Source organism: Anopheles ziemanni, chromosome 2 (assembly GCF_943734765.1).
Source record: "Anopheles ziemanni chromosome 2, idAnoZiCoDA_A2_x.2, whole genome shotgun sequence".
NCBI lineage: Eukaryota > Metazoa > Arthropoda > Insecta > Diptera > Culicidae > Anopheles > Anopheles ziemanni.
In genome coordinates this window covers 66,464,246-66,488,510 of record NC_080705.1, presented here as the reverse complement: position 1 = coordinate 66,488,510, position 24,265 = coordinate 66,464,246, and the positions used below count along the sequence as shown (strand labels likewise).

The following is a 24,265-nucleotide window of genomic DNA, read 5'->3' as shown; positions in this document are numbered from 1 at the left end:
TTCTTTGGAGGAGTGGTTTTTGGAAGACACCTCACGTGTCATTTTCACTCATTTTCAGTGAGTTTGAAGTAGGTCAGCCGAAACGAAGCAAGTTGAGATGCATCAGGTCTACACATTGACGGCCCTACCGCCATTCGTTGGTTCGCCAAGTAAGAGAGGTTTGAGGGGGGAAGGGGAGCTAAAGGTGGAATAAAAACCGGCCTAACCGCTTGCCAGCATGATTTTCCACTCGCGAAAACAGCTGAGCGCTGCCCGGCACCGTAAGGTGCTGCCATCTGGCTCAAGTTCAAAGTTAAGGCAGCTGACGTACGTTCACGTTCCCGCACCCCGCGTGGTCCCCGTTTCCACCCCGCCCAGGTGTGTATGTCCGTGCGGCGTCGCTGCTCGCGAGTGCTCGCGGTACAGCTGTTACGGAACCGGTTTAGTAGCGCATATACGAACACCGCCCCAACGTCTTCGCGGCCCGGCCAGTTGTGCGATGGTGCGCGAAAGTATCACCAACACGCGCGAGTGTTGGCCCGCTGATGGCACGACGCCTCCACACCGCAGCCTCCTACTCCGTGCGTGGAGTCACCGTCTCTTTTCCGCTCAAGCCAACGTAACGAGAAGAAACCTCCCGCCGCTTTCGAGAGGCCTACAGCGTTTCGCATTTGCATCCGCAAAACCCGCGAGAGAAGGTGCATTCGCGATGGTCCTCTTCACCACCACCACAATCGACGCAGACCGTATAGTGTCCCCCCCGAGGGGGCGCGATGAGTGTGTGCGGTATAATGTGTGTTAATCTGACACGACGTCGATGTCAGACCGATAGAGAACGTTCAGCGTCAACCTGTCTAACGAGAATGGCACCCCTTTTTGCACCCTTCCATCACCGCACACGGCCATCAACTCTCCCCCTCCCCCCGCCTTTGGAAAGGGCAGTCGTCGATGGTGTGTGCAGTACGTTTGTGCGATAAGTACGTCAGTAACCAGTCCGTTGTTGGTCGGATGTTATTTTTACACCCGCACCGTCGGTCCGGCGACGCATTCTGGACGACGATAGGAAACGTCCACTCTCCTCTAGGGGTTATGCGAGGCGTATGTATGTGTGGTGATTCCGGCAGAGATTACCGGTAACGACAGTAGACAACTCCGTGGAATATCGGCCAGGAGATTCTATTGACTTACTGACACTTGAATGTACCCACGGTGCGAAAACATGTCAAATTATAGACCGAGCTCGCTCCCCTCCCGAATGGGTGGAAATCCCTTTTTCCTGTTGCCTTTTCGTTGTGCTCTCCGTCCGGTGTATTCGTCCGTGCGCGGGTGCCCTCTGCTATCGGTCGAACCTGCCAATCATTTGGGCCAAACAGTGGCTACGCGCTATAGGTGTGCGAGCTAATTGGCTTTGCATTTCGCGGGATTTAGAGGAAATAGTACCGAACGGGCGCGCGAACGCTTTTCGGTATTTCCGGGAGCCGGTCGATGAAATCATTAACCCCTTAACTGGAATGGACATGGAATTAGCGTGTGCGACGATCTAACCAGAGTAGGAAAGGCTTTTGTGGTCTCGTTTGTTTTTGCTGCAAACGTGGATTATCATATTACTGGATAGATCTCTTATATAATAGACAAACTCCAGGAAGTTTTGAATGCCTTGAATTTTGTATGTGAAATTTAATTGTTTATTCACTACATTAATTTAAATTATTCTGTTTCAATTTCAATTAATTTAAATAAAGACCAAAGATTATTAAAACTTGAACCGAGATTATTTCACGCGCATCTTTACTGCAACAGCAATTACCAGGATTTAATGTCGGGATTTAACTGGAATGGACATAGATTTAGCGTGTGCCACGATTTAATCAGAGTAGGAAAGGTTTTTATGGTCTCGATCGTTTTTGCTGCATACGTTGGTTATCATATTACTGGATAGATCTCTTATATAATAGACATACTCCAGGAAGTTTTGGATCCACAAGTATGTTAAATGTCATTGTTTATTCATTACATTGATTTAAAGCATTTTGTTGCATAACGCCGAACATTGCTCAGAGTGTTTATAAAACAAATGATATGGATTATAAAGTGGTTTATTGAGCAAACAGTGATTCCTTTACCATCTATTAGCGCGATGGCCAAGGTCTTTAGTGAAGCCATCCAGCCTATTAATATGATCCCAGGAGGTATTAAGATAACGCAAGCGTCATTTAGAGACTCTATCAAAAAAATTTAGAAGATGGCCGACCCATTAAAGACGATGAGCCTTCTTAACCTTTTCCCAGCGCGTTTGTTCAAAAAATTGTATGTTTAAGTGAATTTTTCATTTCGTGGTTTGAATTTACCGTTACTTATCTATATTTTTAAATATTTTGTTCAGCACAATTGTTCTTTCTAATGTCATGGGAAATTCTTTCTAAAGATTCTAAGTGAAAACAATCTGGTTCTAATGTTTGCATAAAAAAAAACAAATATTCATCGGTGATAGGATGAAAGTTAACCAAGTTAATTGAACGAAATACATTTTATTGTAAAGTTACATCTTTTAAGAACTTTCAAAAAATATGGCTAAAAAATATGGTTTTTCAGTTGTTGTGAGGCATTCATGACGAAATGCTACTCCGTTTGGACTTTAAAATGTTGAAATAGGTCCTACCTTTAATTGTTGTAAATTTTTTTTCGATTGGTTTAAGTTGAGAGGCATAAGGAGGATCAATTCTGAAAGTTACTTAATTCCAGAAGGCACTGTACACTACACACTTCCCCATACGCCGGAAGTCTTGATAGGAAGCACAGTGACTTTGTGCTTTTTTATCACTTCTTCCATCTCGCTGGTTTTCAGGCACGATATTGCGTTCTATGGGAGTTCAGAGACCCCAAAACATTTTAAATGTGCAAACATAAAATTCCAGGGTTTTTTTTTACCACTTGTCGCCGTTTCTTTTCAAATAAAATTTGGTCACGTGGTCTGCGATAAATCTGGGTGTTTTAACATATAATCAAACTTAGATGGTTTAATGTTTTGGCCACGGCGGAGTCCATTTAAATGATGCAGTTGTCAAACTTGTTCTAAATTTAAAAGAAATGCTACTCTTTATTTTCCTTTCAATAGAAAGTTGTTAGCGTTTTCCGGTTTTGCATGAAAAATCGTTAAAATTTGTATATTTAATGTTAACGTAAAGGGTTCATTACTTTAGTCTATAGTTTTTATACCTGTACATTGTATTATTTGTATGTATCCATTTTGATGACATAATTGAAAGAACTTTGAAAATGGCTAAAAGAGAAACTAGATGTTGAGTACATCGCTCATAGTGCTTATCGACTGCTTCTCGCCTTACGAAGCGAAAGTGAAATGTGTCCCCGTTGTAGGTTCAAGAAACATTTGTTTTGACATACTGTCACAAGTCCGGGGTGAGCCCGGGGCACGACTGCTTCTCTATCGGTGAAAATATTCTCTTTGCTTGATTTTCCATCAGTTCTCGATAAGATACGCAATGGGTTTGCATCGTGTAAGCAGCGGCCAACATTTTGTACGGCCAATTGTGGTGTCGTAATGACCAGGACCGCTCTCGAGCTAATGGGCCACAGCTGGTGTCGGAAGTACGTGACGTTGGCGCGCTCCGTCAATCGCGCTCCCGGGGTTTCGGAAAGTGTGCGTTTTTCTCCGGCGACAGCCACGTACGTGCCAATGGCCCCGGAACGCACCCGAATTGCGCTGCATCGCTATAAAGCACGCCGACCACGGAGCAGGTGCGCTCAGTTATGAAACATTTCGAAGAGCGCTCGAAGTCGCTGAAGTCGTCGCCGTAGCAAACCATGGTGGGCCGGAGTGCTGCCGGATTCGTCACACTGGCACTGGTCGTGGTTGGTGTGATGGGTGTCACCTGCTGGGCGAAGCACAGCTTCCTTCAGCAGTCGTTCGACGAGCTGGTCCTGGAGTGTGCCGAACTGCTGTCAATCGCACCGTCAAAGATGACCTCGCTGCGCACCGGTGTGTTGCGGAACGACAACGACACCAAGTGCCTGGTAAGGTGCGTCGGAGTGAGTGGCCGCTTCTGGAACGACTACACCGGTATGCGGATGCATTTGTTAGGCCTCTACTTCAACGCCGCCAGCGGTGACACGGCGAACGTCAATCGGACACAAGCCTGCCTGGATAAGCTGCCTAGCCAAGCGCCTCGGAAGGATTTCTGCGATCTAGCGTTCGAGTCGTTTCTCTGCTTCTACCACAACTACGGCAACCTGCACCGGCATCGGGTTTTCGTGCCTCTGGACAACATGCAGCTGCTGCATGTCACCGCCCGGTGCATGGAGGTGCACCGCATCACGGTCGAGGACCTGATGAGTCTGACCGAGGACGAACTGGACGAGAACCTGAACGTGCACTGTCTGGTGCGCTGCATCGGTGTCCAGACCGGGATCTACTCCGATCGGTACGGCGTGAACCTGGATCTGGTCTACACGCAGTACGGTGAGGGGCACGACGAACGGAAGTACAAAGAGGATGCTCAAGCGTGCCTGATGCGGCACACCGGAACAAGTTGCAGTCCGTGTCGCAGGGCGTACAATATGCTGTACAAATGTTTCGAAAATGTGCGCAACGTGATAACGGAGTTCGAGCTGCCCGACTCCAACGAGGATTAGTTGCAACCAGTTGAAAAGTGTATTACAAAGTAGCTCCGCACAGCAAATCGTTCGAAGTGGTTATGGTATCGCCAAGTGTTATTTATCTAGTTCAACTACAATTATAGTGAAAAACATCCACAGTATTCTTTGGAATTTCAATAAAAATCATGTATGGTAATATTTTGAAAATTTTTAATGCAAGGAATATATTTAACACAAAATCTCAACGAGGAAATCGTAAAGATACTGCTCATGCTATTTACTCTTATGTATGAACGCAGAAATGCAACAGCGCATGTCGTTAGTAGGTTGGTACTTGATCAAAGGCGAATGAAGCGTTCGAAGGGCCTCATGCAGCTATAAGCTCTAAACAAATTATTCAATTTCAATTTACATTGAACCGCACATTTTTGATAAAGAATCAAATTGAAATTGAACTACAATTTTCCTCAATGTTATTATATAAAAAAAGTTTGCCAAGCCAAAAGCCATATTCTTCTTGCCTTCTAAGCAATTACTTTCCGACAGAATCATTTTTCATGAATATTCTATTCTATAAAACAAATTGTCAAGTAGTTTATTTCTTTAATTGAATTTCTTTTTCGTTTTAGTTGTCAAAATTAACAATCGTGGAATGTATGGAAAACAAAAAGGTTAGCAATAATGTTTTGCAAAATATGGAAATGTGCAGGATATTACTTTTGCTAATCCATGTAAATCATCCACAAAAAACTCTTCTGTTCCGTTAGTGCTTCAATCTCACATTTTTACTCAAAAACATTGCACCTTTTCTCCATAAAAACACAATTCCATAAGTTGGCTTATTCTCGCTGTTTCATTTCATTCAAAAGTAAATTCACTAACTCATCACAACGCTAAAATTAAAAAAAATCATGGGCCAAAAGGACGAGCCCTTGAGAACACGAGGCCCCAAGCAGCCGCTTAGAATGCTTACCCTGCGATTCACCTCTGATCTTGATCGGTTGTACCAAAAACAAAGATTCTTAACACTGGAACAATATATTTTTCACGTGCAACTCTTCTGCAACAGCAAATATCAGAATTTAATGTCAAACTTAAAAAATTCAAAGCTGCTCATGAGAGTGAAAGACAAACACTGGGTACCGGGCGAAGGTGCCATTTGTACTGTATGTTATTTGTCATTTTGAATTGTCTTTCAGTTTTAATTTGCGTTGGTGTTCAAGTGGAAGAGAAACGAAACGAATTCCGCTACTTGGCATTACATAACCAGTTTGAAAACATAGGAAAAGATGCACTCTTTTCACTATAGGAAAAAATAACAGGTTATTTTTTAGTTTAGGTGGAAAATGTATTGTTCAAATGATAATTATTTTCTTATAAGAAAAAATAATGGAGAGTTGATGATAAAAACATGTCTTTGCATATTGAATTCGTCCACTCTTTCAACACTACTTATGTCTATCGAGTTGCCAGCTCTTTTCTCCAGCTTTTTGCTGTCCACAACGGATCTAATTTATTTGAGCGATAAACAAACTAAAACTGGTTATAATCAACGTGAATCTAGTGAAATGCGAGGACTTTTTTCCACAGCGATTAGGTTTTGAATTTAAAAAACTTCCCATCATTAGCGTAATCCGTTGGATAAATACCGAGACTGCCAGCGATCGTTCGTTCCTCACAAGCACTTTTTATCGCAATTGGTCATTTAGCTTCCGTGACTTTGTTTATCTGATCGGGGGATATTTATTTTTCGTGAGTAACTGTGTAGTATGCAAATGCGGTGACCGAAGACGGAAAGAGACCAGCGTGGACTTCCCCCCCTTTGGTTCACCGGATCTCGGGACCTCCCGCGAGCACCCCTCGCGTTCCACCGTGGAAGCACGCGAAAATGAACGAACCTCCGCGGTGTCAGTTTATTTGCTCGCAGCATAATTGATTGAGAACGTCGCCCAGTTCGAACCCTGGGCGCACCGTTTCGTGCCCGCATGCCTTATTTGAAATTGGTTTCGATTGATGCCATCCTACTCTGAGAGTGCTCGACCAACTCCTTCCACAGCCCCCATTCCCACCGAATGCACCATACAGCGTGGAGCCGTAAACGACCCGGTGGCTTACGATTGCATTCGGATCTTTACGGTGCGACTCAAAGCGACATTTAAGCGGTACCAACGGCAATCGATAGTGACAATCGACTTCCATCGGCTAAGGGGCTAGGCACCCACGTTCGCCGAACGGCGGCTGCGAAGAAGATTGGCAGCCTACCGGCAGCACTCAAAGACATCAGCTCGAGGGCGGGTGGGTCCTGAAAGGTGAGAGAAGGGGCGATGGTGGATGGAAAAAAAAACTTTAGCTTCCATCGTGCAGCAAGCCCTTGATCCCATCCATCCATCGCACCGACGGCCAGGGGAAACATCAAGAACCAATCAATCTTTTAATAGTTCGATCACGATTTTTCGACCCGGCAAACAATCCGATTCGGCATCGGAACCGAGATGGCTGGAAGCGGAGTTCTCCGACGGAGGTGGGACTTAGTTTCGTTTTGTTTCATTATTATTCATTGTTGTACACCGCGTGGCGATGCTGTTGCTGGCTCGTGTTAAGTTTAGGTTGTACGTTTCCAAGATTGTGTTTCATTTTTTTTTTGTTTTGCTTCCATCTGTTCAACTGGTTTCCCCTCTCGGCTTCATTTATCTACTTTATCGAACTCGGGTGGAAATTGTTCGGGAAAAATCACTCCACTTCACACCGGTGGGGACTCGCCCGGTGACTCCTTCCCAGTGCACGATTGTACCGATGCTCGTGTATGAATAGATCTTCTAACATCAGTTCCAGCAGCACAACGCGGTAGCATTAAAGGCGTGAAAAACATACGAAAAGGGAACTACGAACAATCAATAAGTTTGACTGCACGGCGCGAGCGCGCCCGCGAAAGACGACGGGAACCTATTCAACTATTCATGCTGGAGCTTCTTTTTGTCGAGACTTTGCTACTGCAAGGTCACCGGAGAGAGGTTTACGGGGAGCTTAAGGAGGGTGGATTGTTGTGGCATAAGCCCGGTCGCAAAGGGTAAGGGATTGCTCTACGGATGACATTTCTATTCGCTTAGCTGGGAAACTTTTGCTTGACATTGACACAAGTTATAATAGGGCTGTATGAGTTAGGTGGAAAAAGTTTCCTACACGAACTTTGATTAACTAAATTTCTGATTTTTAGGTTGCTGTGCGCCGTCTTATTAAAAATAACGATGAACGTAGTGAATATCTGACTGGGTTGCTCTTACTCTAGTTTTTGTAAATCTGTTCTAAATTTTGAATCTATTTTAAACACACCAAACTACTTTCGCAAAGTAGGTCGTATAGATAATCTTTTACGATTTAACTTGCTCTACCATCAAACCACCCTGGGAGGGATCATCTTTTCAATGCGTTGTAACTTTGTTAACGTGTATCGTAACAACCTATCATGCAGTGTAGAGATTAGTAGATAAACAGTTTTGTGGATAACTATGCTTTCCAACTTTTCTCCCATGCGATAGTGGAGCAAATTTAGATCAGCATAGCTTCCGTATCCTATGAAACCTTGCCGATAACTAGAAGATAATATGAAAAGCACTCCAAGTCCGGTCACTTGTATGGTATAGTTTTGGTTGGATATCCTGCAAAAGCATACACTTGTTCTAAACACCCGAAATGTATGATTGGTGTATGATTTGATATGTAAATGGTTGGTGATTATTTGAAAAGTTTTGTAGCAGTTCATTTCGAACAAACATTTTGTGTAAGAATTGGACATACGAAATCTTTGTAAGAACTCTTTTAAATATGCACAACGTCCCTAAACCCAACTTAATTTATATTAGTTTAAACAAATCATATCCTTTTATTTTGTAAAGATTTAATAACTGGTGTTCTCAATGTGCTAAAAGTAGGCAAATAATAAAAGCGGGAAATTAATTTCAAATCCTGCATGAACACAAATAATTAAGCCTGACTTTATGGGTGCAAACTTGACTCACTCAACAGACAACTAATGGTTTTCCTGCGACTTAATAGAAAACGCTCCGCCCAAGCTAAATGTTCCTCGAAATTACTCTTTACTAAATTAAGCCATGGCAAGAAACGGCAAGCTGTAAAACAAGAAGAATGCGTCCACTAAATCGCAAACGCTCCGCGCTCCGTGCGGATGCAATGAAGAGTCACGGAATGAAATCACTCCGGTTCCCCCGAAAAAAAAAAACACATCGCTGTCTGAAGTGACCGAAGCGGAAGGGGTGCTGCAGAGGGAACATCGGTCCGGAATTAGGTGGGAGGAATGAAAAGTGCAACGCAAAGAAATAACGGAACCGGAAGCTCGCCGGTAACTCGAGAGGATGGTGGCGACATGGCTTAACAAATTGTATTATTTATGGCGCGACGCTGAGTTATGGAGAAAGTTTTCCTATTTTGGAAAATGTTTAATTTTCGTCAAATTCATGGCGCTGGAAAGGGGCAGCATCTTCTATTGTTGCTCCTTTTCCGTTCACTCGGAAGGGATTATATTTTTGGCTGGAAAGAAGGATGTCACTCGAAAGGAGCGCTGCGCATAATGGTGTACAATATTTAACAGCTTAGCTCCCGTGGTATGTGTGCGTGTGTGTTTGTGTGTCGGTTCCATGTGTGGACAATAATCGGGTTTAAAAAAAAATGGTAAGAATGAGGAAAAACGGTTTAATTAAGTGTCGCCCTCCCGAAACACATTCCACCCACTTCCACTCCGTGCTACATTATCCCGCAAAGTACAAAAAACTACTTCATCTTTGGTGGCGAGGAAAGATGGGAAACTTTGTCCGTACGGCACATTGGAAAGGAAAAACAGAACGAACTACACCCCCTCGGCTTGGCGAAAATCGCTAAGCCACTCGGCGTCGGTACAAAGCAGATTATCATGCAAAACAAACAGACTTACGGCGTCGGGCAGCCCCTTGATTGTTGCGCCCGTCCGGCGAGCGTAAAGCCGGGACTTTATTTAAGTAATTTATTTTTCCCTGTAAATCCTATTACACAACAAATGTCCTTCGGTGCCGGGATGGCAAAGTTTTCCATTCTTTGTGTGTGTGTGTGTGTTTTTTTCCAGACGACCGTCCTCCTTACGGTGCACTAGCTTTGGTGTTTGCCGCACCGTTATCGAGTCAATCTGAATTTCACGTGGGAAAACGGGAGCTTGTAAGTACTTTCGATGGGTTCTCCGCCGGAAGCTTTAGTGCTTCCGGTGGCGTTTGATGCGCGGTGAAATTGTTCTTGTGCAAGATTGTTTCCATCATTGATACCGGAAATGGTTGGTTGGTAAAATACTTCGGCTCACCCCAAAAACGGAACCGAGGGTACGATTCTGCGAACCTCGGAAGACCCGTCGTCGACCGACAATCAGATCGGAACGAGCGTTGGAAGCCACCGTCGAAAAGGTAAGTTATGCTTGGTGCCGACTCACCCACCACAGTTTTACCTTCACCATGGACACCCTCCCCGGTGACACAGTGAAGTGTCACATTTTGCATGAAAGTTTCAAGTTAATCTCCATTCCCGAAAAGAACTTTCCCATTCGTCGGCCGGAAAAATGCGCCCCATTTGAAGGTAGTTTGGTGGCTAGCAATCGGTCCGTGATATCTCCGGCCGATCCTAAATAGTTCTAAACACATCAAAGCAAAAAGAACGTGAAGAACAACACAACCAAAAGTAAGAGAACTCGGGTATCTGTACCATGAGAAACGAAAAACCGAACACAAAAAATCCAACTCCCGATGGATCTTGTGAAAACTTTGCTCATCACTGATAATTGTTCTCGTCCGCGCATTTCCGGCAAACGGTATCCGGCCTCCCGCGGTTGGGAAATTTATCACCACATTTCCACCGACCCACCCTCCCGTTCCGGGAACACCCACCGGGACCTATCGCTCAGTGCTCGGTCGGAATTTGTACTATTTGCCCGAAAACCAATGGCGTTCGCTATCTGACTCTCTTCTCGAGGAGGAGTTGATTTGTACGAGCAAATTAAAATCTCACAGGGTGCATCGTGGTTTGAAAGTAAAATATTGTTTTCTGTGTTACCAGAATCTTTCTAAAACTCTTATCAGAATGCCACCGGGTGAACATTTTCTTTGTAAGATTTATTCATTGACAGTTCAATTGGATTTTCAGCTGGAAACAAAATTCAGAACTTGGCTAAGTTTAACCCATAAGTTACTTCAATATGGTTTGTTGAAAATGAAAAAGCATTGATCCTTTTTCAAAAAATATAGTTTATACACTAAACATAATTTAACAATACAAATTCAAGCAGTATCATTTAACAAATTTGATAAACAAAATGCAGTGACAAAATTTGTAGAATTTTACTATCTTCATGAAAAAAAATCTTCAAACTTTTACTTTCTGATATTTCAAAATATCATGGTCCACAACTTTGCTTTTAGGTTTGTAAGAGAAAACCTTTTGAAACCAAAAATCTGTGCCTTCACAGAATAAATGGAAACAATCACCCTGTTTGCTGGTGAAATTTGTGACCATTCCTTTCAGTTCCGTCTTTCATCTCCCACCAGCGCACCGCCACCCATCCACCGCACATCCTTTTGGCTATCGATCGTGGAAAAGAATTTCCTGTTGCCGTCCCACGCCACGCCAGCACGCCAGGGGAAATGAAACACTTGTGATATTTCCTGATAGTTTGTCCGATATTTTTCGTTCGCCCAGTTTGCGCGATCCGAGCACTTCTCATCAACTTCTGAACACGAATATTCTCCCCTTCCCCCTTCCTCCTGCTGCTGTGCTCCATTTCTGGCACCATTTCATCCCTCCACCTTCCGTTTCCACCCTCGGGGCCTCGCTCGTCCGTACCCATTTGCTCCGCCTCCGAAACGACAATTCATAATGTCTTCGACGTTTTTTCCGGGACACTTTCGAACTTCGAGACTGAGCATCCGGGAGCAGCGCGCGTACCTCCGTGTCGAAGTAAACGAATGGTGACGAGAAAAAGAAAACTTTCCCCGTCCCCGATCCTTATCCTTGTGCTTGTTTGCCACCCCAATTTCGACCAGCGCGCTACCGGTGATGTACCACCTTCCGCCTTTCGTTCGCTTATTTATCGTTTTTACGATGGAAAAGTTAAACAAGAAACTCCCAAACACTTGCCACGCGTGCAATTTCCTCGTGCCGCTCCCGGCCCTCTCCCAGAACCACCGAGCCCAAGCAAGGGCAAGCAAGGGACGGGGGGCGACCTTCCATCAAATTCTGAAACGCACCATTCCGCGTCGCTCCTTTCCCGTCGTTTTTCTTTTTCGCTTCCTTCGCATCGTTTTCCTTCGCCCGCTGCTATTGCTCGGTGAAAACGGTGCCCAGCGGTAAAGTCAAACGTTGTTAGCGAAAATGAACTTCTTTGCACCGGCCAGGATAAGAGATGTGGATTAAATTGCGTGATCTTTGCCGTCCGTTCCGTTTTCCGGGTCGCTTTATCTTCGTTCGGTTGGTTTTTATTTTGCCCGGTGACTGCTTTTCCACTTTCCTCCACCGCTGGGTTTCGGGTACTTGGTTTCTTGCACCTCCCCCCTCCGATCCGATGGCCATTTCTCCGGTGGCCATCCCTTTGCAAAGGCGTACGTCAACATTTGCCGAAAGATGATTGACGAAAATGAAGAAAGCGTCGAGTGGGGAAAGCCACCGTTCGTGTACTTGTGCGTCAACTGGCCCAATAAACCACTGGCCGAACCTCCACCACGGGGCCCTAAAGTAGAAAGAAAAAGATAATTTGGATATGGACACGAGCGGGGGAAAAATTGTAGGCAACTTTTTGCCGAGGCCAGGCACCGGTTGAAGGAAAATGCCTCCCAAAAGAACGAACTTGTGCAAAGTGGCAAACGTTTCCACCACTTAGCACGGCCAGACTTTGGGGCCCAACCATTTGCCCGGTCGGGCGTTGAAAATCGGTTTGCGGGCTCACACGGGCCTCCTGCCAAGATAGAGAGGAAGAGAGTGACTCAATTTAATTTATTTGCATAGCCAATGTGCCAACATTGCCCGCTCGAGTGTTTGGGTTGATTTACAGGGCACTCAGGTGTAGGAAGGATTCCTTAAGGGCTGGACCGACTCGCCCGTCGGTGCGAGTGCTGGTTGGTTTTTGGCAAAGAGTAAAACTTGTTTTTCCATCCAATAGGGCCTAAGAGGCCAGGTGAAAATGGTACTAGTTTTGTGAAGTTGCAAAAACTTATTGTGAATCGGTTTTAGTCGTCAAAAGGAGAAATCAGTTTAAAAAGTGAATTTTATTTCCGGGAAAAAATAGAGAGGACTTTCGAATTAAATTTTCATCATTGATAAAGAAATTTGAAAACTGATTTTCTGCACAATAGACACACTAGCTCAAATCTAATTCAGTTTTTAGATTGTCATAAGGTTATAAAAGCTGTTAATATATTAATCATGATCGTACAATCCATATTAAACGTGGTATAGTTTTTGCGCCGCTAGCCGAGCATGTGAAGGAACTATTTTTTAAGCGTGTTTGCAAATGTGTTGAGAAGCGAAATTTTACAACACCATTTGCCATTTGCTTCCCGGTGCGGGAAGCGGATTTGCCGACTAATGTGTGCATTTCGTTGTGAACTTTCGCGCATTCGCTCACCGTGCCCTAAACTGTTTCATTTCATACAAATATTTGACCAACGGAAAAGCAACCATGGGAAACCCACGATATGGTGGAAAATTTGCAGAATATGGGCACACGGTGCAAAATTGAATTGCTAACTAAAAGCAGCCACATGCAGCCCGGCTGCACAAGCACCGAACATGCGATCGAACATATATCAAGCACAGTTTTCAAATGTTTGCATTTTATTTTTACCGAAGCACTGCAAGCTGCACACACGCGGACCCGGTGAAGGGGTTGTGAGTTTTACACGGGAATCTGAATCGGACAGAACGCTAGCGGGCCCCCGGTTGTAAATGTTGGACGAAAGGGTTTCCTCTTGTTTCACCGGTCTTTGCAACCGTTTTATTATTTTTCTTCCCATTTCCAGAGGCGACGGGACGATAAATGGTCATCGTTTGTCTCTTGTAGTCGTTGGGAACATTTTCGTTCCATTCCGTTTGCTTTCGGGCGATTCATTTTGATCGGATGTGATTCCTATGCTTCCGAGGAAAAAAAGCTCACTTTCGATTGTCCATTTTACGATCGAATCTCCCAGTCCAGTTTTCAAAAAGGGAAGGCAAGGAGACACATCCAAAAGGATCAGAACGAAATAAAAAAATGGTAGTGGGAAAATGGTTTATTGAAACATGTAACACTGGCATGAAAAATAATGCCCAACGAGGGGATAGTAGGGCAGCATGAATAAATAGTGACACGGAACATTAAACAAATCTGTTCCATTGATTGCTAACTACTCATCGAAGCCAAACCTTTTAGTAAGATTTGAATTTTTTAGTTTGAGAATTTATCGGTGATATAGAATTCGAGTGAAAACTAATGTAGCCTTCGATTTATTAGTTTTCGGTAGAATAAATGTTTCGATTCAGTTCAGGCAAACAAGCGATAACGGCACCGTGTTTGATGAGATGAACATCGCTGTTGCTCGACGAACCACCAAATGACCCGATTTTAAGCAAACGGTGCCTAATATTGACGCCAGAATCGGTGTCACAACAACTTCCATTTGGGAAACGCTAGCGGAGGTTTATGTTTGCACTACTGTCCGAGCAAATGTCCTTCGAGCGTTGCGATCGGAACTGGTGGCACGTGTAAAAGCATGACCGGGTGAAACCCATGTGTACTGGCGATGCCTAAGCATAAACAACCGCGCTGAGATTCCCGGCCTAGTGTGGCCATTGGAAACTCGGATCCCTCTGGCCCGGCCGTTCTTCGGTGCCGCAGAACGAATTCGAACGCCGAGGCGCGTGTTTTGTTTCGGTAAATTTAACTTGACAAATGGAGGAGATGATTCCGAAATGGGTTAGGCTAATATTTACCTCCTGCAGTAGCAGAGGCCAACAGCGGGCGCAAAACCCATCGGCCAACCCGAACGCCCACCGGCCAAGGCGTCGAACTGGGCTCCCGGGTGGTACAATAATTAATCAGCAACGTTAACGAAAAGCGAGCCCCGCGTTACGGTTCCGTTGCGGCGGTTCGCGTTTGCGCCCGGGGCCCGGCTGATGGTCGACTGAAATTGATCGTCGGTGGCCATGGTTGGGGGGGCGCGATCACACATACGCGAGAAAAGAGCGCGGCCTGCCGGTCGGGCCCAAGGCCCGGGTGGGGACGCGCGTGGGGTGTCGCAACGCGTCAAATCTGAAGTAATCGGTCCAGCTCTCGTGCGCCGTACCGAGAGTGTGACAAATGTTTTCGCTCGCGGGCCATTTTGGCGCGGATGGAGCGTAGATCGGTCGAGCTTCTGTAGTACCCTTAGTGGAGCAGGAAGTAAATATCGCCGTTTGGCTTAACTGGTGCGTAAACGACTAATCTCTTGGCTTGCCAGTAAATCAAATAAAGTGGCAGAGAGCCGACTGACGGGAGGTTCTACAAAGAATGGCGCAATTCAATTGCGGCGTCTAGGTTGACTTCCATGACAAAGAGCGGGAGCGAAAGAATTACTATCTAAGATTGGATAGGATTCTTTTACTGAATTGTAGAAATATTGCATGAACAATTTGTTTTTGGTTTTCGTCACCCAGAGTGGGTGTAAAGTTTTTAATTTGACTGATTTTTTTTTTCAAATAAAGTAGATTTATATATCACAAAAAAATAAAACAAAACAACGAAGCTATACATTTTATTTCAGGAAAACCAGTTGCCAGAGGCTAGAATCAAAACTTAAGCTGATTTAATACCTTAACTGCCACGTCACCCAAAAGTGGGTGGCAGCGGCAATTAATTCTAAAAAGTGTTTGACCCTTAAATAAATTAAAAAGCAACATAAAAACTAAAGTAATTTTAAAAACTCGTTCTTTGCAAAGCTAAGTCTTTGCTTGTCGTTAAAAAACCGTCGGTTTAACAAATGTTATTATCAAATTTTATTAAAAAAGATTATAGTAAAAAATGTGCTTGGCACGCTTAGTAGAAGTGTTAACATTGTGTGTTTGGATTCAATTAATAAAAAATATGTAAGACTCAAAACGAAGAAAAAATGTTTTAAATATCAAATATCAGGTTGGTTATTGTTTGTATTCTAGCTACTTCATTTTTTTTAACAAATTATCGCACCCTGCATTATCACACATGTAATATTTACTAAATGATTATAGATATCCATGAGAACACAGTAGTTCTTTAATTGATTCAGTTGTTTCCCTGACCCTCCACCCAACATGAAACAGATCGATACATTGTTGTATTCACGCTAACCACTCCGTTTGTTTACAATGCAAACTAACTGACCGTTTATCACAATTTAAGTGCACATAAAAGCCTCACAAAGCTTCCACCCGCGATGTTTTCCGCCCTTTCTACCACTCATTAGTCCAAAAATCACGAATGGAAATTTACCCTTGGTCTCGGTCAGAGTTGCAGCCCGTCGGTTATCTTTCGATCTCATTAATGGCCGTTTAGTAATCATGCCGAATCAATTAACGGTGGCGTAGAAGTGTGCACGGTGTGCACTCTTGCCCTCGTACTTATCACTTGTGGTAAGGTGGCGAACAAAAAAAAAAAAAAAAACAAGTGGAAACCCACAACACACCCAAGAAATGCATAAAAAGTGCATCCTGCCCGCAAACGGCGAACCGTGGAAACCCCGACAACAACAGTCCCATGTTTGGGCAAGCGGACACCCTCCGCCCGGTTGGAGGTTTCACCTTTTGCTATCAGTATCTAATCGGGAGCCACTCATTACTCTTGCCAACCCCACGGTATTAGCACCCACGTTGGCGGCGATGCAACTGCAACTGCGCTTAAACTGCACCGCATGCACCGGTCACAAAACCATACGCTGGCATGAATGGAAGTGTCGATTTATAGCTCTTATTATCTGCTCAGTGCCGACTCTGCCGCATTTCGTCGGGCGAACTTTACTCCCCTCTCCCCCCTCTCCCATTACGTGCATGTGTTGCAGTTTGGGTGCAACCCGCTATCGCTGCGGAAAATCGTAAACCTACCCCGGATCGATGCGCCCCATGCTTTCCGACGGTCGTCGGCGATCGATCTAATCTCAAATCTCGCCAGTTATCAGGTTTGTTTATTGGTCCTGCTTATTTTTCACCTTTTCCCTCCTCCGTCTCTGTCGCTCTCGTTTCGCCAGCCGGTGATGGGTGTTTTTTTTCTGTTCCGCCTCTGTGTCCTGAAGATAGCTAGATTACATATTTGCACAGGAACGATAAATTGCCCCCGGAGGCAGAAGGGGGAAAAAACTATGCTACCGCGTGCGAGCCCCATGTCATTAGGCGCAACACACGCTCGGAAAAACACCCATCCTTGAGGGGTTCCTTTTGAAGTTGTGATCTTTCTTATCGGGATACCGTGTGCGGTTGACGGTGGATGGAAGGTGCACGAAGTAAAGAAAAATGTTTAAAGGAAAAATTAAACTTTTTGTAAGTTTGTTTCATTTTTAAATCATGATGTTTTTTTTTAATGAAATTTCAAAATTAGATACAAAGTTATTGAGCTGCAACGAAGCGGAAGACACAATGTACCAGCAGAATCAAACAACAAATAATCCTGCAAATAGCAATACTTGTCGGAGTGGTTTGCCGCGCGCCGTAATGGAAACCCCGACCGATATCCAAACCGCCATCGCTAGAAGATTTCAATCGAAACAAACAACGCCAACCGGTAACTCCACTTAAAAGCCGTCCCTTCCCTCCGGTGGCAATGCGAGAGATCTGCAAATGTACACGTAATCGCCGTGTATACGCCGTGTACATCCATAATCCGATCCAATTAGACAACTTAAGGTCAGCCAGTTCGCCCCATTCGCCCACCCTTCGTCCACCCGCGAGGGTTGGCGGGGTGGTGAGTACAGTCCTTTATCCCCCTTCCACCACCACCACCACCACCACGTCACCACGGTGCAGTGGACTGTGATGGTGCTAGTGTGGTTCTGCGGTTAGTTGGTGAGTTGTTGGCCGCGTTTTCCGTTCCCGAGTTCGGTTCTCCTTTCTACCCACTGGAACCGCGCAGTCTCGTCCATAAAAAAGGGGGGCTTGCGATTGCCCACCAAAACCACCCTTCTTTGTCCTCACTTGTCAGTCATGCTCCGAGGGAACCTGGAATAGATTTCCTGGTGTGCTGGTGTTAGGGGTATTAGAAGTAAAAATAAACCCCGTGTTTAGCACAAACACTATCGATGCGAATTTCGTTACAGATTTCTTCTGTTGATTTCCGTGGATGTGACATTTTCTCAAGTCCGGTAAAGAGTTCTTTTTGATCGCTCACCTCGCAATAAACTACGCGATCGGGGCAGGAAAATGAACACGAAAAGAAAACACCACGGAAACAAACGGTCGCCCGTCAACGAGCGCCATAATAAATGTGCTCCGGCGCGAAGTAAGGCTTTGAAATTAATCATATTAAATTGTAAATTATGATTTATGCCCCCCGATCTATCTAATTTATGCTAGCAGCGTCTCACGATGGCTGAACGCAACCGGGGGGGGCGGGCGGAGTGGTAAAGGAGTGCCCCGGAGGAAAGGCTTTTCGGTAGGAAGTGCAACGAATCGCAAGCGTCGCCCGTTCGTTGTCCACCAACCTTCCGCAGCTTCGAGGCAAGTTTCAATCGAACGCGCCCAGGACTGACGTACACATGCTTCGGACTTCAACGATCTGCACGATCGAAGCGAGTAGGAGAAAAAGCCAAAAAGCGCGAGTAGGAGAAAAAGCCAAAAAGCGTTTCCCCTCCAGTCAAGATGGAGCTAGCGTACGGCACACGGCGCGTTTGGGGTGGTCGTGTCTCGCATTTTCCGTAGAAAAAGCGCGAACTGCTGGAGAAACAGCTGATTGGGACCGTGTTGTGATCGCTTTCCGGTGTGTACGGTCACCTTCGAAATGCGATCCACAGCTTGCTCGCTTGAGAGGGCGAAGGTGTGACGGGATGAAGGTGTATGTGCTTTAGTTCTCCTATGCACCGCAATGCGTTTTAATCGATTGCCAGCTTTTCTGGCTGTGCCATTCCACGGCTGCCCCGAAGCGCTGGCCGGGCGTTCCCAGAGTGTGGTGAGCCGCCTGCACTGCAACGACAAACAGCATCGCGGTTTTGTGCCACACCGTTTCGCGGCCTGCGCCGCCCGGAGCCAATTTACACTTAGTTACAGTCATATTAACGGATCGTTATTGAACCCGCGCCGCCCGAGGGCATCGGGGTGGTCCTGCCTGCCTGGTTGCGGTGACAATGTTGATCGAAACCGAGACAAAAACCCGCGTCCGAAAACCTTTCCCATTCGCCCTTTAATTGCACACTGGTGGTCGCAATGTTTGCGGGTAGCATTGGGCGCACTTAATGCCGAACAACATGGGAACAAAAACTCATTGGAAGGGCTGGAGTAAATGCATTTTAATTAATTCTGACTTGATGGGTTGTTTGACCGTCCATCAATTTCATGTACTTTTCTGTCTATCAAAGGAAATCATTAAAGAAGAAAATGCTTGCATTACGAGCACGATAATAAAAAATATATTTTATCTATGATATGATAAGTGAATTATTATTATATATTTTAATACGTTTCGTACCTAAAAATAATACCATCAACGAACGAGTTTTGCATCTTTTTTTACAAACGAAAAAAGACGTTAAAGAGGAGGCAATAAATAATTCAGCTGAAGGAGTTAGTATTTTCCGTTAATAAGCTTTTTCGAAATTAATCATATCATACACAGTTATAAAGCATTTAAAAATGTATGTTTGACACAAATAATACCGTGAACCGAGTTAAGAAACATGTAAACTGCAATTGATTTCAATTTCACATCGAAAAGAATTCTTATCGTTAAAAAACGAGCGTTAAAAATTGTCCCTCAAATAAATCTACAAATGTTTGAATTATAAATTTGTGAAAACTTAACTTTTTAACTGCACAATAATACCGCAATTTAATTGTCTTATTGCTATTTAAAGAAATTTTTCTGGTTTGTTGCCTTTGTCGCATCAAGCAGTGTGTCCATGAGCATTCGGTGGTGATCATTATGTTTTTTTTCTGCGACAGTCCAGTAACCGTTATGTTGCTTGACGTTCGGATACTATAGCCTTGCGGCGCGAATGCCAACCCAGGCTTACCCTTGGAGTGCGAACATTCGATTCTGGGCTAGAGCATATGATCTTTCACGATCTTCTAGGCGGTAGAATGGCAGCGAAATAACAAACACGTCGAGGAAGGAAACGGTTCGCTCTGTTTTTTCGTAACGAGTCATAACGACGATGGTTCAGCAGTTTTGGTTCCACTTCCTAAAAAAGTTCCTTATTTTGATAATGTAAATACCACATCTCCAACTTCTCAAACTATTTGTTTAAACATGAATTCAAATAGAATATTTACTTTCGCGAGCTTCTGAAAATTTTTGTGTCATTTTCCTTGCTGCAAAATTTTAATTCCCTCCCGGAGGATTCCATTCCTTCCCACTATTCCATTTTCAATTTCACGCATTCCGATTGTAATTTCAAAAATCTACTCGACAATCACCGATGGATAAAATAAAGGCTTTCCAGGGCGACGCGCGGGTGGTATGAATCACTTCATCACAATTATTCACTAATTGACAAACGTCATGTGCGACATTTTCCGACAAGCCCATCCCCACCCCTTTTGTGCAAACCTTCCCACTCCTCCCCCCCAATCCACCGTGCTGCAGCCCAACCCCCGAACCGGTGCGATGCGATGCTGAAAGCCTCCCCTTGAATTATATTCCCAATAATTCATAATTCGCTCCACTTCAATGTCACCGCCATCGGCACTCGCATTCTCCAATCAGTCGCATCGCCGATGCGGTGCCGACTCGGAAGGCTCGAAAGGATGTGTGCACGGTCCTGGCACGGTGGTGGTAGGGCGTGCAGCAGGATGCACAAGGATGCAGCACGGAAGCCGGATAGCGAATGCGCAGCTGTGCTATGCAAAGTATGTTGACGATGCTGCTGTTGCCACTGCACCGAACCGGCTGGCTGGTTCCAATGCATCTGTATATGCGTGTGTGTGTGTGTGTGTGTGTGTGTGTGTGCGTGTGTGTGTGTGTGTGACTGTGGATATGGCAGTCGTGTGCATCGCGCCGATTAATTAAAATGGAATTGCTAATGAGGTATTCTCATATCGGATAAATTCGCGCCCGTACTCTGTGTGCATCGCGGTATGAAAAACCACGCTCGCATCCAGGTATGTTGCTACCTTTCCACTGATCTTTGATGCCAGATTTTACCCCTCTCCGTACAGCTTGGAGGCTAAAGGGGGCGGGTGGATGAAGCAGTAGCACGGGATTTTAGGTGAAAGGATGTCACCGAACGCAGTTTCACGGGGTTTCGAAACCCATCAAAGTCAGACTTCCGCTTCCGCATCGGTGCTGCCACCCTTCGGTACCACTCCGAGTGAAGTTTATCTCCAATGCATCCGCGTCCAAACACCTATGCATGCGCTCGGTGCCTGCGCAAGACCAAGTATGGCAGTAGCTCCTCCATCGGGATCTATTTGTCTGGTGAAATTCTTTCTCCATGACTCCACGGAAAGGCACAGGATGACATGCTGGTGCTATGACACACACATGCTCTCACACACACACATGCCCACATGCCCGTGTGCATTTATAATCCCGTGCCACACCGAACGGGTGGGAGGAACGAATGATTGTGCGGCTAAATCATGCGGAACCTATCCCGGTCCTACCGTGGTTTGGGAGATGCGTTTTAGCATCACGGATGGAGGGGGCAGGTGTGCGGTATGCTGGCGTACCGGCGTTCGGCGGTCCCTCGTGTGAATCACAAATCGCGCTCTGCAAAATGCAACATTCAGACACGATGGCGGCATTTTGCTCTTTCTTGTTTTACCGCGCGTCGTGCGGTGACGAACCATTTCGTGCGAATCGTTTACGTTGTCGTTGGCGCAGGAGGACACCTTCCGAGCCGGTAGGATTGGACGGAATACGCAACCCTCATTATGGATTTATAAGGTAGAGCTCTAGCACGAAGGACGACACGCTCAACGTTGCGGAAGGAAATGCCTGTGAATGGTTTAAGCTAAATTGCATCTCAAAAGTATGACCGCTCGGTAGGCTGTAACTGATCTTAGAACATGTCCATAAAATAGATTCATATGTCACTTGCACTCATAAGAATACTGATTGAAAAATGAGTAAAGCATTTCATACGCATTGTAATATGAAAAGGAATTAACTATAATTATAAATACCTACCTTTTTGTGGGACACAAGTGACTCCTACAAATAAAATGATGATGATGAATAATGATCCTACAAATAAGATGATGAAAAAAATAATAACCGGAAATTAGAGTAGAATTGATTAAACACTCTGAAAGTCCGTGTGCTGTCAACGCTGTCACCTGACACGCACCACAGACTACTGGATTAAACAAATATCAAATGGAAAGTAAACTAATTTCACAGGGCGCGTTGTTGTTCATACGTAAATTCGAATAAAGATTGAAAAAGAATGATCAATCAGGGCGGCCAGATAAAGAGGTTCTAGTGCAACCGCGCCGGTCATAAAGCGTTTCGATGCCGTGAATTGTTCGGACGTCAAAGAGTTAATTTCAATAATTTTACTCGTTCGCTTTCAGTATATTGGCGCATCTTAGTAGGACAGAATTATTTGTTTCTTTTCTCCAATATTGAGCGTTTATAAGAAATCATTATTGCTGCTGGGTTTTCTTGTATTGTAATTACAATTTTAGTTTTTCGACTGTAATTAAGAAGACTAATATAAAGAATACAAAATTTCCTTTGCCTATCCACCAGTTCCATTGAATAAGTCATGGAAATTTGTCCGGGTTATTCGATTAGTCATGGAAATGGGTTTATTCGTATGCCTTGGTGGTGGCTGTTATGATTCAACTTTCAACTCACACGAAGATAGGTCACATATTTCCTGGAACGGGTAGCCCAACATGGCAAGGTATGCTGCGTTACGTTTAATGCGGATGCTTGACAAATTTAACGACTGCCGACAAACGTAGGGCTGACATGCCACGTTTGTCGGCATCATCCTAACGAACTGCATTAATATTCTTTTCATCCTAGTTCTTCCGAGTAAGTACTCATTGTTCGACTCATTGTGAATGGATACCCGTGACTATCATGGCCGTTTTGCGACAAACCACGGGACAAACCTTCCGTCGATGGATTACGATCAACTGGTGAACAGTTTTTAAGGGTGATCTCATTAATCGATATTGATCGTACAGGGATGTTCGCGTGATAGTATCATCGATAGGTGACGGTAAGTCATGAATAAGAATAATTCCATGAACAAATGAGTCAAGCCGAGATTAGCATATTGCTATTTTGTATTATACAACTTATGTGTTGTATCCCATACTATGAAAAAAATATAGTTTTGCGTTTCAAAACTGCATGTTGGTCATTCAATCCATATAAAATACATAAAACATGCTGGAAAGGAGATCATTCTTACTGCTTAGCATGTTTGCTCCATCAGCAATCATAAACCAACCCGTGACTCTAAATAATTAACCCCCGCGGGGGGTTTGTTCTGCGGCTAGTTGATATGTTTGTCAGAAAATAAATCCCGCCAAGCCCACTATAGTTCTGACGGATTGGTAATCGAATTTCGAACCGCAAAAATGATTGTTCTCCACCCTCGTTCGGGGCGGAGGTGCAAGAAGCGGACGCCCCTAGTTCTGCATACTGCACGAAGATTGCGCAAAATGGAGGGCGCAGAGGTGAACAAGGCACACAACCGTGGCGCATGCAAATGGCGGTCCGATTATTATCGGCTTTAATCCACATCGCGCACAAAGTTTTGATCGATACATCGTAACGAGGGGCTATTTGGCCACGTTCGAGGGCGTTCGGGGCGTTCAGGAAACGTTCGGTTGAATCAATCTGTCCGGCATGGGTTTGCTCCGGCACGAAAGCTTACACTCGTTGGGGAAAAATCTCGCCGGAGGGAGTCTGGAGTCAATTAGTTCACGAAACGGGAGCCAATCTACTACCGGCCGACTGTACTGTCAATTATTGATGTCCTTCGGGCGGCACAAGGGAAAATCTGACTCTCAGCCCGCCAGGCGTGATGAAGCCCGCTATGGAGCACCTGGAAACAATTGTAAGTAAAAACAAAAACCACAAGCACCGCCAATTCCGAGCCGATTTTCTTTCGATACAAACCGTCACTCGTAAAATCGACAACAGCTCCAGGGTGTGCCTGGTTCCAGAAGTGGGTCAAGTATTCATGAACTGGTCAACTACTTCTTGCCGAAATTGCAGCGATTGTTTGCCACATTTCGACAACAACTAACGGTTGAATGTACCGCTGGCTTCGTGCTTTCGTTTTCCAAAAGTTCGTTGTTACATTGCTTCAAAAACAAAATCATGCGTATCATTCATATTAATGTAACAAATGAAACATTCTTTAAAGAAAGTCCTTGGTTTTTTAATATTTAGAAAAAGTCTATGTTTCCCATTCTTCAGCTTAAAAAATTTATTATGAATACCAACTGCATGAGGCTTAACAAGAACCATATCAGTTATTTGACCAAAATTGCA

At 44.7% G+C, this 24,265-nt stretch overlaps 1 protein-coding gene across 1 annotated transcript; it reads left to right on the top strand.

Moving 5' to 3' along the window:
* The first annotated feature begins 3,801 nt into the window (after window positions 1-3,801).
* On the top strand, window positions 3,802-4,629 carry LOC131294142 (general odorant-binding protein 45-like). Its single transcript, XM_058322187.1, has one exon. The coding sequence runs from the start codon at window positions 3,802-3,804 to the stop codon at window positions 4,627-4,629; it is 828 nt and encodes a 275-aa protein (XP_058178170.1).
* Window positions 4,630-24,265: the final 19,636 nt, after the last annotated feature.